This window comes from Sorex araneus, chromosome 2 (genome assembly GCF_027595985.1).
Source record: "Sorex araneus isolate mSorAra2 chromosome 2, mSorAra2.pri, whole genome shotgun sequence".
NCBI classification, from domain to species: domain Eukaryota; kingdom Metazoa; phylum Chordata; class Mammalia; order Eulipotyphla; family Soricidae; genus Sorex; species Sorex araneus.
The window spans coordinates 284,994,110-285,010,549 of NC_073303.1; the positions used below are offsets into that span (position 1 = coordinate 284,994,110).

General features: G+C 40.1%; 1 protein-coding gene across 1 annotated transcript in view; it reads left to right on the plus strand.

Moving 5' to 3' along the window:
• The window catches only part of ATP13A5 (ATPase 13A5), a 130,716-nt gene that overhangs the window by 87,834 nt on the left and 26,442 nt on the right, over positions 1-16,440 (plus strand). Inside the window, exons 19-25 of the mRNA XM_004602997.2 lie at positions 596-756; positions 3,106-3,231; positions 4,591-4,670; positions 8,194-8,236; positions 10,459-10,568; positions 13,208-13,304; positions 15,602-15,674. Of these exons, the coding sequence (XP_004603054.2) occupies positions 596-756; positions 3,106-3,231; positions 4,591-4,670; positions 8,194-8,236; positions 10,459-10,568; positions 13,208-13,304; positions 15,602-15,674 (690 nt within the window). The remainder of the gene's footprint in view (positions 1-595; positions 757-3,105; positions 3,232-4,590; positions 4,671-8,193; positions 8,237-10,458; positions 10,569-13,207; positions 13,305-15,601; positions 15,675-16,440) is intronic.

Genomic DNA, 16,440 nt, shown 5'->3' on the forward strand with positions numbered 1-16,440 from the left:
CACCCTTTTTATCCAGAATTGCATCATGGGCCCAGGCAGTATTTACATGCCAGAATGGATGTGTTCTCATCAAGAACACCAGTGAGATGTCTGCATAAAGGCTAGGATGCTGTTAGACTATCCTGCAGGGAGGGGCAGGCAGAGCAGATGATAATCAAATCCAAACACGGTTCCATCCTTCAGTACCTCTTTCTTAGCTTTATTGTCTTCTGTATCTCAGAGATGCTTTTAAGCTGTCCGACGGAGCCCACATTATGTTTACAACTTAGAGCATTCCGCCTCCAGCAGATTTGCAATAAAGGGCTTACCTGGTTATTTATTTATGCATGTATATTTGGGAAATACACATGTTCAGGATATAATGCTAGATACCACGGGGGGTGGAGGGGCTAGGCAGACATTGCATCAGACCACTGGGGGCAGAGAGACCTGAACAGATGGAGATCACACTGGTTATAGTGTGACAGAAAATCCTGCATGCACCCCAAAGCACCAACAAAGTGATATGAGGACTGAAAGAAAAGCTCTAAATTCTGGTGGCTAAGCGGGAAATACCTAAAGCACACTGGCTTTCTTTCATCTTACTTTCATCTAGGTGACAACCTTCAAACGGCTATTACTGTGGCAAAAAATTCTGGCATGATTCCCCGGGGAAACTCAGTGATCCTCGTTGAAGCCAACGAACCGGAAAAGTTTCTTCCCGCCTCTGTGACCTGGAAGCTAGTCGAGAGCCAAGAGAATGGACCTGGAAAGAATGTGAGCATTTCCATGGGCCTGACCTGATGGAATACAGCTCTGGAACAGGCCCCCACTATCTAGACATTAGAAGTCACTGTCACTGTCACTGTCATCCCGTTGCTCATCGATTTGCTCGAGCGGGCACCAACCCACAGTAAAAAATTGCTCACAGCTCTCTGCAGCTTTATGTAGTTTTCCATTTAATATTTAGCATTGATTTATTTGTTTGGGGGCCACACCCAGCTGTGCTCTGGGCTTACTCCTGGCTCTGTGTTCAGGGGTCACTCCTGGTGGTGCTGGGGGGGGGTGGGGGAGGAAGGTACATAGGGAGCACCTGGAATAGATTAAGCCTGGGGCAGTACATGCAAGACAACTGCCTTACTCTGTATTCTCTCTCTAGCTGCTTGCTTAGCGTTTCACTAGCCTTTCTCAGTCCTGGCTAGAGAAATCCCCTGAAAGCCTTTTTAAGCTTTCCAATTCTGAAAGTTTACTGATGAAATCAGAATCTTGGTGGTTCTGACATGCACTTGCACTTGAGAACCACGTTTCCTTCGTGAGATTCGTAGTTGGCCTCTACAGCCACCCAAGTTATTCCTTTTACAAAGAAGAGAATGGGGGCCTCCTTAGGTAAACTTGCCCAAGCAAAACACACAGACACACACACACTCACACACACTCACACACACAACTGGGGCGTTGGACAGCAGGAAATAAAATTCAAATCAGTTTTATTTCACCCCAATCCATTAGCATTTAGGTAGTGCTGTGCTGAAGACCCAAAGTTGATAGTTGTTAGGCTTATTGGTCTTCTCTATCCCCTAAATTTCCTGCTCTCTTGTGATGGGACAAGTGTCTCCCACTAAGAACTGAGTACAGCACCACTCGTTACTAAATGTAGAGCCTCTGCCTTTGTGTGAATTCAAAGAGATGCTCCACTATATAAGAAACTGCAAAAATTCTTCCTGGAAGTTGAGCTCTTTGGAAAGCTTAGGTTCTGTGCAAACTACACAGATGCATTTAGATCAATAATGTGCAAGGCAAATGCCCTACCTGCTGTACCATTGCTCTGGTTCGGCCATCACAATTTTTAAACAAACAATCCACTCTTACCACCATTCATAAGTTTTAACCCTTCTCTGAAGTTTTGGTTGCTGCCAGGAAGTCTTTCTTTCTTCTATCTGTCTCCCTCTCACCCCCTCCCTCTATCCACTTTTGAATTACAAACAAGGGAGATTCCATTTATCTTTCATATGAAATGCCTGAGAACATGTGTTTTGTGACTGTTTTTGCAAAGGGGTCAGCGGGAGGAGGGTTATATCACCTTTCTCTCAATTCAGCACATCAAAATATTTTTTTCCTTCCAAATGTAAGGCTTTTTCTAAAATGGATTCCACTAATGAATAAATTTGTGTCACTTCCTACTGAGCTATTTGAGTTCAAAGTCCTACACAAATGTAAGGTCATCTTAGCAATGGTACTTGAAGAAAAGCACTGTCAGCTGTTGGCCTGACGGATACAGATACTTCACCAGCTACTTTCTCTTGGGTCAGAACCAAGCTGGACAAGACCCAGTGACAGATACAATTACAGACCAAAGATGAGAGGAAGAGTCTCAGTATAAGAGTAAGGCTGGTACAGTGGGACTTAGGGTGTGGAGCAGAATCTGGGTGCCATAAGACAATAGGTTAGCTACTGGGCAGAGAGGAGGTCAGGTGCTGAAAGAAGTTAGGCTCTGAAGGAAGGGTATCTGCTTTGGGCTTTGTTGTTGTTGTTTTTGTTTTCTTTGGGGGGCCACACCTATCAATTCTCAGAGGTTACTCCTGACTCTTCACTCAGAAAATCACTCCTGGCAGTGCTCCAGGTAACATATGGGATGCTGGGTATCGAACCTGGGTCGGCAACATGCAAGGCAAGCACCTTACCCACTGTCCTATTGCTCCAGCACCAAGAAAGTGTACCTATTTTCAATAAAGAATTTAGGCATAGTATTTTGAGCAGATAAATGAGTGAATAGTTAGAGATCTTAAGAAATATGAGGATGCATGAAGATGATGAAAAGGAAGCAAGAATGCTTTTGGTTCTTACTTGGAATCAGTAACTGCTAACTTAGAGTAATTTTTTTAGTCAACTGACACACACATATTATCTCCCAGCACAGGATCAAGATCATCATGCTGTCAAAGTGTGAGATATTCCTTAAATTTGGAGAGACATTTTGAATGTCTTGTTTTACATGGGAGCTGTAAGCAAATGATGCATTATATATTTGCTGGCCTTCACACTGATGTAACATGAGTACATTTCTTTTCAATAACATAGGGAAGAAGAGGCAGGGGTTGTCATAGAATTATGTTCTTCTGATTTCAGGAAACCTACATTAACATCAGTAACAGTTTACTGCCTGGTGGAGAGAGAGTGAGCTCTTACCATTTTGCAATGAGTGGGAAGTCATACCAAGTGATAACTCAGCATTTTAGCAGCCTGCTTCCAAAAGTAAGTATTGGAAATTAAAGTGTTTAATTCCTCAAAGTCGGGAGTTATAAAAACAGAGGAGAGGGGTGGAGATAATCATTATTGCTTCTGCCTCAGACGTCGGGAATAAACATCCCAAAGGGATGTGGCTGCTTCAGACATGTCCAAGCCCACCAAACTTCAACGTGGCCCTGCAGAGTCACGTGACTCCGTTTCAGAGTCTGAGTTCTGTTCCGGCCCCTCTGCCAGGCCCTCCCATCCAGAGGCTTCTAAATATGCCACCTACTTTGTGGGTCAGCTTCCCTCTGAAAGCCAGCTCCTAGCAGGCTGCTCTCTCTGTCCTGCTCATGTCCAGATTCTGAAATCAGACAGGGAAAAACAAAGACCCATGGTTTGCTTCCAAAATCACTTGGTGTATTGTCTTCTGTGGGTCTGTTTGGAAACAGCGCTGTGTGGGGCTGTGTTGTCAGTGTGAGGGAGGATGGCAGAGCACAAGCTGAGGGCAGGAACCAGCTGTCAGCAACGCCATAAACATTCTGTCCCCTTTCCAGGCAGAGACCAAAGGCTTTTTGGGAGCTGTTAGTCTTCTTTCCACTTTATGTTGTTTTGTTTTTGGTTTGGGGCCATGCCTGGTGCTGCTAAGGGCTTACTTTTGGTGCTGTGCTCAGCAATTACTTGTAGTGGTGCTCAGAGGACCACATGGGATAGTGGGGATTGATCCTGGGTCAGCCATGTGCAAGGCAAGAGCCCTCTCTGCTGTACTAGCTCTCGAGCCACTTCTCATCCCTTGTTTTGAAATGGGAAAACTGAAGCTCAGAGTGGTTAAGTCACTCACTGAGCGTTTATATGGGAGCTGTGAGCAAATGATGCATTATATATTTGCTGGCCTTCACAATGATGTAACATGAGTACATTTCTTTTCAGTAACATAGGGAAGAAGAGACGGGGGTTGTCATAGAATTATGTCCTTCTGTCCCAGTTAGTTGGACAGAAATGAGACTAGCACCCTGCTTCTCAACTTCCGGTCTTTCTCTTTTTTCTCATCTGTGCTGTAATTACGGAGACAGTGTCCAATAAAAATAACTATATTTCCCTAAGCATTTGAAAACCATATGCTCTGCTACTTTCTACTAATTATTATTAATTAAAGTTTAACCCCCGTCTTGGAACACAGCCCTGTTAAGAAGCAATAGAGTTTTGTGATAGAGGACTGAAAGTGAGTTAGATACTAAGGGATTAAATCGCGCTATTTCTTCTCCTGACACTTGGTCTAATGACAAAGCACTCAATGTTGTCTTAACCTGGTGTCCAAGAGTGATTTTTTTCAGGACTGTGCTGGTTATTAAAAAGCATTATTTCAATGATTATTTTTCTCTTTAGATTCTGGTGAATGGAACCATTTTTGCAAGAATGTCACCTGGGCAAAAATCAAGTCTTATCGAAGAATTTCAAAAGTTAAAGTAGGTGTTGCTGTGTGCAAGGAGAGTGTTGTTGGCAGTTCAATGTAACAAATTACCCCAAGACTTAGTGACTTAGAAATACATTATTATGATTCATGTTTGTGGGTCGAGAACTCAGGTGTGGAGGAGCAGAGTCTTCAGGCTCTGCGTTTTTCACAGGTTGCAACCCAGCAGTGGCTGACTGCAGGCAGCTCAGCACTTGAGCAGAAGGTTGTGCCACCTGCCTCACTCAGGTGTTACTCATGAGATTCAGTTCCTGAGTCTCAGTGTTTTACTGGCTGTTGAACAAATAACCCTTCGGTTCTTGCTGCAGGGGTCATATTGTGAGGAAGTTTGCAATATGGAGCTAGTTGTCCCGAGTGTGGACAAGCAAATAGAGCCTACAGGCTAGGAATGCATCACTAATTGTTCTTTTTTGTCTTTGGGTCATGTGCTCAGGATGGACTCCTGGCTCTGAACTCAGAAATCACTCCTGGTGGGCTCAGGGAACCATATGTGGTGCCAGGAATAGAACCTGGGTCACCCTGTGCAAGGCAAACACCCTACTCACTCTACTGTTGGTCCAGGATAAGGGTCAGTGTTTTACATATCCTCATCTCTGAAGGGATTTAGCATTGTTTTTGCTCTATTATCTGTCAGAGTCTCCGGTCACTAGGTCCATCCCACACTTGAGGGAGTAGATCATAGTGTTCCATTAATAACATTATAGAAGTTGAAGGCCATTGTAGAAGTTGTTCACTCCAGAGATCTTTAAAAAAATTTGTTGATCCATACAGCACATTAAAGGAAGATTTCCTGGGGCTGGAGTGAGAGCACAGCGAGTAGGGCATTTGCCTTGCATGTGGCCAACCTGGGTTCGATTCCCAGCATCCCATATGGTCCCCCTGAGCACCGCCAGGAGTTAATTCCTGAGTGAAAAGCCAGGAGTAACCCCTGTGCGTTGCCAGGTGTGACCCAAAAAGCAAAAAATAAATAAATAAATAAATAAATAAATAAATAAATAAATAAATAAATAAAATAAAGGAAGCTCTCCTGCTGAAATACAGAGAGTAGTAGCACTAGGACAAGAGGGCAGAGTGATACTGAAGCTGGCACAGCACTTGTCTTACATACAGTCAGCCTGGTTCTATCCTCAGGACCACATATGGTTCTCTAAGTCCTGTCAGGAGTGATTTCTGGGTGCGGTCAAGAGCACTGTGCTCTGAATGTGGCCCTAAAACTAATCAAAACAAAACAAGCCAAAACCAGTAGGGAGAATATAATTTGGAGATAGGAACTTTGGGGAAGTGAGAATTATTACATGGAATGATTGAGGAATAAGGTATAAAGGTGTTTGTATTTGGCCCTGCCAGGGGTTAGGTCTTGAGACTGAGGTAAGAATCAAAAGAAGAAATATATATATATACATATATACATATATATATCTCTTCCTTATATTCTTCAAGAACATCACACACATGACAACCTAATTGTATCACAGAGAAATGGTTCTTTCTTAGACCAGACCTACCTATTACTTGCTGCAAAAACTACAAATGATAGACTGTGGGGATGTGAAAAGGAACAGGGTTGAGTGAAACTTTAGATAATTGCTGATAAGTGGTAGGTAAAAATCAGGAGACTGCCTTTTACTATTATTTTTTGTTGCCTAAGCATTCTTCGGGAAGTTCTAACAACTTCGCATTAACTCCCATAATGCCTTGAGGCTGGATTAGTTACCAGTGTCTAAACTGACTATTTCACTTACATGTTCATTATGTGATATTGACTGAAGAAAGTAATTTTACCATTCTCAAACACCTAAAAAAATTTGCCAACTTAAATGTTAATTTTGAAAAGTCGTATTCCCCTAAAGAAAAATCAATTCAGGAAGAAATCCACTGAATGAAGTGTCTTCTCTATTTTCTGATTTTTCTCTTCCTGTCTTTTAGCATTAGCAATGTGCATAAGATTCTTGGTGTGATCTAGAGACTAGACAAATGCTTTAATTCTGAAGAAAGTATGCCACCAAAAAAGGCACAGTCGTGCCATAAGTAGGAGTTCATGTGAATGTTTTTAGGGTAACTTTTATAGAGAACAGCCATATACTAGTAGACTTTATGAATTTATTTGCATTTGATCATATTTGACCTATAAGAATAGTAATTTCTTAAGTGTCAGTAAAGTTCTCTGAGAACTTTTCCCTGTACTGATGTCATTGTTTCATGTTGTCACTAATCAATACACATAAGGCATTATTTACTTATAATAGAACAGTATGTCTTGCATCAGAAATTCCTCTGGTGACAGCTTTAATATTTGGTCTTTTATTTATGTCATTATGTCTGCACACCAAATGGGTCTAGATGGGGAACATATTATCTCATTTTCACTCCAAGATGCATCAAGAATATATGTATATGTCCCTAGTTAGATCTGTTAGATCATTTTCCAAATGTTTCTCATTCTAGTGTCTGAACTCTCAGCAGCAGTCAGCCACCCAAACACAGATGGATTTGGTTATAATCTGTGCATTAGCTTGAGTAGGAAGTGCTATGATATGATTGCACATTCTTAAACTTGGCCTTGGTGCATATAATCAAACAGGCAGGTAGGTAGGGAAGAGTTTCCTGCCACCCCACCCACCCCTCCGAGCCCCCCGGCCCATGTCAATCAATGGATTCCTGGAAAGTAATAAAACCAGTAGTCACTGGCTACAAAAACCTACCTGTGGACATAGAAACTAAGGCCTTGCTAAAGAGGCAGGCTGGGGTGGGAAGGTGGCTTGAAGGGCTGGGAGGGAAACTGGGGACACTGATGCTAGAAATTACACTGGTGAAGGATGGGTATTGGAACATTGTATATCTGAAATGGAATCATGAACAATTTTGTAATGCTCTATCATGGTGATTCTGTTTAAAAAATAATTCATTAATTAGTTTTAAAACAGAAAGAAACTAAGGCCTGATAAGACCTTTACCTGGTGCCAGCACAAACCCACCACTCCCACCCCACTGGCCCCAAACAACCCCCAGAGAAGTTCCAGCAAAAAAAAAAGACCAAGAAAGGAATTTCAAAGACCATCAACTGCTCCCAACTCTACCCCTTTGGCAACTACCCTAGCAACAGATTCTTCCCTCGGTAGAAAACCCCATAAGCAGAAGCCTGGAAGAGACCCTATAAATGCCAATGTGAACAAAGGAAGGACGCATGTGCACATGTACTGACCAGGCCCACTTGTTACCTGTGTCCATGTGTTGCTGTCACATGTGTGCTGAGTATGTGTCTGGTCGCCCACATCCACCATCTGAGATGTGGACTTTCATATTTTCAAGATGTGTATTTCGAGAGCTGAGGTGTATACCAGCTCTCCACTCTAGTCTGTGGGAAAATTTCTCTCCAATTCATTTTCCTTGCATCTGATTCCACATGTGTTCAGGATGCAAACAAACACACATGAATACAGATACCTGTAAACATGGGAGATAGTTATGATGAAAATCACTCAAGTGGGAAGATATCAACTCCTCTTTTTTTCTTGCAGTTATTATGTGGGCATGTGTGGAGATGGAGCAAATGACTGTGGGGTGAGTAGAATTACTTCTATTAACGTTGGCAGGTCACAACCCATCACTTCCATCTCTGCCTGACTGCAGGTTGGAGACATATAGTAGTAATGTGAGAAGTTGAGCCACTCGAGCTGCTTTCTGGCAATTTCTAGAGTGATTTCTTTTAAAAGAGGCTACTTAGAGTCCCAAATTTCCAAGCCAGAGGAGCTTTACTGGAGAAACTAGGTTAAATCTCTCGTATTATCAATAAAAAAATGCATCTAGAGAGAAAGCTCAAAGGAAAGGAGCTTTTGTTTTGCATGCACAAAGTCCCACATTCAATTCCTGGTATTGCAAGGCTCCCTGTCAACTTCATATGTTTCCCTGGCAAGTGCTGAGCATACAGAGTGTGATCCGTGGTTCTGGTGGCCCCCAGAAACATTGAGAGTGATCTACTCTCCGGACCCAAGCATTTAAGTGGCTGGCCCAGTTGGCTAGGTGGTTTAGAAAGCAGACCTGCTTGAGAAACCCGCAAGAAAAGGAAATGATTTAATGGTGATACACTCTTCTCAGCCCCTAGCTGCAAATCACAGATCTGGTAAAGTCTTAATGACAGGAAATTTTGAAACTGATGATTCAAGGCTTAAAATTATGTGTAAATTGTATTTATTTCTATCAGAAATCTACTCCAGAGTTTGTTTTATTTTGGTTTGGGACACATCCAGCTGTGCTCAGGACTTACTTCTTGGTCTACATTCAGTGATCACTCCCGGTGGGGGTTAGGGGACTGTATTCGGTGTTGGGGATCAAACCAGCCCTGCTGCATGCAAGGCAAGCGCCCTACACTCTGTGCTACTAAATTTCTCTCTTTGAAAGTGTGCTTTATCCACAAGTCCTTGCACTTGAAGAAATTCTAAACCAAGCTCCTTGGTATCACTTGTCATTCTGTTGATCTTCGATTTGCTCGAGCGGGCGCCAGTAACATCTCCATTTGTCCCTGTTGCATGCTAGTGTAGCCCAATGATATCTGCTCACTCCAGGAACAGGAAATCTCACTGAAATGGAATGATTTTCAACATGTTCTTTCTCATCTACAACAGGAAGGTAGAACATGAATCTTGAAGACATGTTTGAAACAGGAGCTTGCCTCAAATATTTGTGTATACATAATAGTATTTCATAACTAATATGTAGGACAAGTGGTGAACAGAATTGTTTGTAATTCTCAAGTCTTATTTGATGCTTGTACTACTTCCTTCTTAAATTTTTCAGTTTTATGGGAAATAATACTCATCTTTAGAGATGTGTTAGGAGTTTTTCTGCTTTAGGTTTCATGAGAAGCAACTGATTGTTATTCTGTATCTCAAAATCTAATATAAATACTCATTCTCCTTACTTTCTTGGAGTTTAAACAAAGCATAGAAATCAAGCTTTCTGCTGTAAAGAATATAGTCCCAACCCCTAAAGAGGTCATTTCCTAGTACAGGAAAGAATCATGCATGAAACTCTATTGAAATCATGAAGATACAAAATAGATATAAAGGGGGGGGCAGGGAAATAAATATCAGGTGACATATGACAGCCAGAGAATAAAATGTAGAATTATAGTCTCTGAACGTCCACAGAATTTCTTGCAGAAATCAATCAGGTGAGCAGCCTGACTAACACAGTCTCCATACTCTGGACATTTCTCAGTCTGGATAAAAAATGAATGAGCCCTTTTTTTCATTGAGCTAATGTATGTTCTACAAGTCTTTAAGTGTGATCTAATCCTTAGCTCCAGTGAAGATTCTCTGGGAAGATACCTCATCCCACAAGTTAGCTGGTTGGTTGCTGAGGGAAAAATGAAGATTGATATCTATATCTTTCTCATGGTTCATGATTTTGATTTGCTAAGTGTAAGAACTATGATAGTTGTTACCTTGTTAATAAGTTTATTAATGAGTGCTTTTATTTTCACATTGGTTATCCAACTCCACAACCAATGCACTTATTCCCCATTCTTTAATATCCTACCCTGTGATTGCCATACCACACACATACACACACACACACTCTTCAATCCTTGTTTAGTTGGTGACTCCTTAGTTAACTTTGTGGATCAGGAGGAGGATTTTCCAGATACAGGGGTTATATTCCAAGACACAGGGGTGCAAAGGTATAGGGAATTTTCCACAAAATAAAGAACAACCCTCACGGCATTTGAATAGTTATGGCCTGGTCCTGGGAATCATGTGAGTAACATGGATTTACTGTTCCAGGCTTTGAAAATGGCTCATGCTGGCATCTCATTGTCAGAGCAGGAGGCTTCTGTGGCATCCCCTTTCACCTCGAAAATAGCCAACATCAAGTGTGTGCCTCATCTCATCAGGTAATTCACTTTCCCCTAACCCGCTCCACCCCCAAACCAAACGACCCCTTCTCTGCCTGTGAGAACAGACAGAATTGAACTGGAAGAGGTAAATGTCACAACAGAGCTATTGCAGGCTTGAGCTCACACTAAGGGGACTATGAGTATCATTTGATAATCTGGAAAAAGTGACATAAAGTGACTTTTGCTCTGCTGTAAAGGATAAATGGACAAGAAATTATGGAGACAGTTGAAAGCTCAAGATGATGTTTCAAAATGGACTGCATTTCTTACCTTCCCTCTTTACTATTCTGTATGACAGAAGCATCCTGGACTTGGGAATAGGTGAGGAAGCAGAAGGGACAATTTTACTCCAGGTCACCTTCAAATGATGAGGAGCTCAAACTAAAAATTAGTAAATTTCCAAAAAGATGACTAAAACGCTTCTGCAATCAATTGGTCATGGGTGGGGAAGAGCATATGACTAAGATCGATTTATTTTCTCAGGAAAGCTCCCTTCCCTCTGCTGTACTCTCATTTCTTATCAGAAATATAGGACTTCGGGGGACCAAGAGAGCAGCTGTGCTGGAGGACTTTTCAGAGCAGAGTTGCCGAGATTGAAGCGCTAGTGGTGAAGGCCGCACAATCTCCTGCCTGTGTGCACAAAGCGCCTGCTTGGATCTATCCAGAAGGCATTTGAACTTTAGCTACTCTTTCTGTCACATGTGGACCTACACATTTATGAGTGCAATAGACAGTTTTGAAACACAAGGCATAATGCAAAATTTCTCTAGTGGCAGATGGTTGAGTAAGACTTCAGGGTAGAAACTCTTTGCTTTTATATTTCATAGATTCATAAAAATTAGATATGGTTCAGTTCTGCTAGGCTCATTTTGCCTGTCTATCTTTGATGCATGTTTATTCCTGAGCAAATATTCTCCCGAGGAGTGAGAAGATATGATTTGAGATATGCAGGTTCTGATCCATGAGTTTTCATTTTTATCCTCAAAAACATGATTGATTTCTTGTTAAGGTTCCAGTCTATTAGGGCAAGGACGGTACCTTATTTACTTCTTTCTGTGCTACTGTTTCCATCCCTGAGCGGTGTTCACCTGAGTATTTGATGGATGTTTGTGGAATGCATAAAGAAATGAGTGAGCTACTTGGGGTTCATAATCATTAGGGAAAGTAGTCATGGGGTCGGGGGTGTCATTCAAGATTCTTTACATGTGGATATTTTTTTCATTTTCCTTTGAGTCTGGTGTATTCATTTACACAAGTGTAAAAAATGAGATGCAGCCATGCTTAACCCTTCTTAGTCTTCTACTCTACCCTCTGGATTGAAAACAAATGATAGTGCTTCATGGCCTGGTGGAAATGCCTGGAGCATTGTGGCTCATTTCCTACCCAAACTTTCTTGCGGTGCCTGAGTGAAATGTTATTAGTTTGGCTGTTTTAGGCTTTTCTTCTCATTGTCTTGCTCTATTGACAAAGTCTTTGAGCAGCTAAGTATCCAAGTCACCAGAGACTGGACACAAAGAATATGCAAAGCTGCCAGGTAGAATCACTTCTACCTTGATAAAAAGAAACTTATTTGCCATGTTGCCTGCTCCCTCCCTAGAAATTACTTCTCAGGCTTTTTTGGCCTTTCCTAACCTACTACCCAATCATGTTTCAGTTCAAAGACTGACAACTCAAATGGAATTTTTCAAAGAAATAATATTTAATGGTTAAGCTTAATAGTTTTTACTCTTGTATTTGTCCTTTATAATCTACCTGGAATTTTTCTTGCCTCACTGATGTTAAAAGAAGCCATTTTGTTTAAAATATTGGAGTCAGGGGCTGGAGTGATAGCACAGTGGGTAGGGCGTTTACCTTGCACGCGGCCGACCCGGGTTCAAATCCCAGCATCCCATATGGTCCCCTGAGCACCGCCAGGGGTGATTCCTGAGTGCATGAGCCAGGAGTGACCCCTGTGCATCGCTGGGTGTGACCCAAAAAGAAAAAAAAATATTGGAGTCATATACACATTTTCTAAAATGTCAGCACATTTCTCCCTTTGTTTTATTCTCTAAAGTTCTCTCTCTCTCTCTCTCTCTCTCTCTCTCTCTCTCTCTCTTTCTCTCTCTGCCCTTCCACCCCCTCCCTCTTTCTCATGCACAAGCACACACACACACACACACACACACACACACACACACACTATAATTCCCAGGAAGCAAGTACTATTAGAATTTAATGAGTCACAGGCAAGCCAACTCATGACATTTTGCACCCTATTGTAATTTTTGTATTGTGTTTATAATGTACATGCTAATCCTCTTAATTCACTGAAAGCTTGTTGAAAATAAAGATGGTGCCTAATTCACTTAATATCCTCCATGACTCTTAATACTGGTGCCTCATAATAATACTCATAATAATACTCATAATAATACTGGTGCCTCAAGTAAATGTGAGTATATAAATCAATGAGTAAGGTAATGATTCAAGGAGAAAATAGATGAGTGAGTGTGTAGTTAAATAATTGAGAGGATGAATCCATGATTAGAGGAATGTGTATCAACAGACTATTAAAAATTGAACTTCTTTTGAAATATAAAAGAGCCTGGGAAATGCATATTATACCTAACCAGTTATTTTTATCTTTTTGTGTGCAGAGAAGGCCGAGCAGCTCTGGTTTCATCCTTTGGGGTGTTTAAGTACCTGACCATGTATGGCATAATCCAGTTTTGTGGTACATCACTTCTCTACTGGGTATGAACCAAATTAATTTCTTGCCCAGTTCAAATTGCATATTTGTCCTGCTTTATTCTTTGAGGTGCAGTTCCTTCACAGGACTTCATGTTTTATAAATAAAAGACATTTCTGAAAATAGATGTCTGGAAACTTGGGGCTGCGGTGTAACTGTATATGAAACATGGGGCTAGAAGTCAGGAGAGGTGAGGCAGTTTTTCTAGGAGTGTTGCTTTATCTTCATAACCTCACACTTGACTTGTCCGAGTCTCTGTTTCTTCACTTGAAGTATGGAAAGCTTCAGGGTAACCTAAACATACCTCAGTCGGAAGTAGATCAATCTTCAACTGTAGAATATTTTTGACAAAAGACTAAGAAGAGATCAAAAGAAAGAAGTTGTTGAATTTGATATTAAAGAACTCACAAGCTGTAAAAAACAAACAAATAAACTATACTATGGAGCTTGGCTTCTGAAACTACTTAGAAACTGCACACTTAGATATATCATTAACAAAACTTAGCTATTTTTTTTTAAAAAAAGGACTTTAAATTATTTGATAAAATACTTATTTAAGAATTAATTAGATATATGGAGAAATAAGTATGGATACAAAGTAATCATCATTAGTTCCGTTATAATTCAATCTACTGTAAAATAATCCAATAGGCTCCAGGAATACTTTCTGAGAAAAATGAATGAGTGATGTATAATTAAATAATTGAGAGGATCAATTTATGATTCATCTATTTAGTGGTGAGTGAGATAATGGTATTATCTGGAATTATACACAGGAGGAATGGGTAGCTAGGTGGCCAGAAATAAGAACTGGAAATATGAATAAGACTAGGGGTTAGGAAATCTAGATTCAAGCTCTATCTCTGTCTCTCAGGGCAGATGATGTCTTGTCATCTGCCAAAGCCTTTATTTCCCTCTGATAAGTCAGATTGACTGATTTTCAAAGATTTTAATGGTTGTATGAAGGCTGTTCCTAGAATGAAAACTAAAACTACCTTTAAGAGTATCTCTCTCTCACCTTGAACATATATAATTTTACCACTCTGGGAGGAAAAGAATATGGAAAAAAAAAGTAAACAAGACAGAAAAAAATAGTGGCCACGAGGGATAATATGAGACAATTTTCAGCATATCAAAAATTGTTTTGTTTTGGAGTCATACCAGTTGTGCTCAGGATGTCTGCCTCTGAACTCATGGATCATTTCTGGTGTACTCCAGGGACACAAGGGGTCCTGAACACTGAACCCAGATCATTTGTGTGTAAAGCAAACAAATACCTTGCCTGCTTCTTATCTCTCCCGCTTATGAAAAATTTGAGGTGAACTTGAGTTCGAAAGTCTTACATATAGAAATGTATCTATAGTACATACTCAAGTTGTTTACTCAGATGCTAAATAAGACTAAACCCAAATAAGACTGTACCCCAAAGATTTTACCTAGAAACTCCTGGGCCTTGATTTTACCCTCTAAGATGTTGGAAATATTTTTTTCATTCATTTTCAGACATCTGGTCTATAATATACTCAGAATCTAATTTGGTGCTCAGCCAGCAACTCTGCATTTTAGGCAGCCCTGGTTGTAAGACAAGTTCTCAGAGAGAAATGATTTTAGTTTTGTCTTTAAAGACTTCAATGCCATAAACATAAACTTTCAAAAGCGCTATATCTACACAAACTTTTATGTGTCTCTCTGTGGTTCCAAGGACTGAACCCAGACACCCCACATTCAAGGTGAGTGTTCTACCCCAGAGCTACATCCACAGAAGCTTTAGAAAGGAGCAGATGTGCGAGACCAAAGTCTACACAGGCCTTGCCTGGGATAGTAGCACTTGTTTAGCTTGTGAAAGTAACTGGATTCCAAGACAACAATACTGAAAATTTGATCCATGGAGGAGAGAGAGAAATGTCACTGGACGATTTAAGACTGTGACTTTTAAGTTGGAAGTTCTAAGAAAAACTTCAGAGTTTAAGATCGTAAATTGTAAGCATTAACCTGTACTAAATTTTAGATAGGGATTTCAACTGCTAGAATTACTTTGTCGATGGTGTTTCCCAACTAGCTCACATTACAAATATGGAGTGATTCTCCCTGCTAATATGAAATTAAGTTAATCAGTAAAAAAGTCTTAATTTGATTTTATTCTAGCCAATGATATGTTATATATCTTAGATGTGTTATTTTTCTCCCTAAAGTGGAGAGAAAAATTAATGGTTGTTTCTTTGCTATTTAAACAAAAAAATTGGAAATGATAAAAATGAAGTAATGGCAGAAGTTACTTATATATTTTTTCTTACCTTTTCAGCAACTACAACTCTTTGGGAATTACCAGTATCTTATGCAAGATGTAGCCATCACCTTGATGGTCTGCTTAACAAGTAAGATATTTAGTAAACTAAACTGTATTCTTAGTATTTGTCTATGCAATTCTAGACATACACAAATAAAAATGTCTTATAAAGATGCATCTTAACTACCAAAACTCATTATCCATGCATTTTTGACATAATTATTGGAAGGTAAGTTGAGGCATGAAATTCTCATGTTTGATATTAAGATATCAAAATAGAAAAATGGATTTTAACCTCATATAATGGTATATGTAATCAGATTTCTTTATAGACTTAAGTCTTATATACGGAAAAATGTATTAGGATATAGGAATTAAAAAAATTAATACCCAAAGGTCACTTTCCATTGTTCAGCTATGCTTTGCATCAAGGGGAAACCTGACTTTTTGTTAGGTCTTTGATGTGTGAGAGAAAAATGTGAGCATTTTATTCTAGTGCAATTCTCTCAAAAGCAAGGTATGGATTGCAAGAGTTATTGCTCATTTCCTTCCTTTTAGATGGCACTTATAATATATTACCTATCAAAGGACTCAGGACTTGATAGTAACTCTTAATAAGTGAGAAAGGTGACTGTCTCAACCAAGAGCAAAGAAAAAGAATGGGAGAATTGTTTCCTTCTTCTTATTCAACATGGGAGTGTTATGAAAAATAACAGATAAACCATAAGGCAATGCTGATACTAATAACTTTGAGAATTTCATGTAGCATCTTAAAACACAAAACTGATATTACAGTCATTTATTATATCAACCCAATGACAAAATTTACCAGTATCAGAGATATAAGTGACATC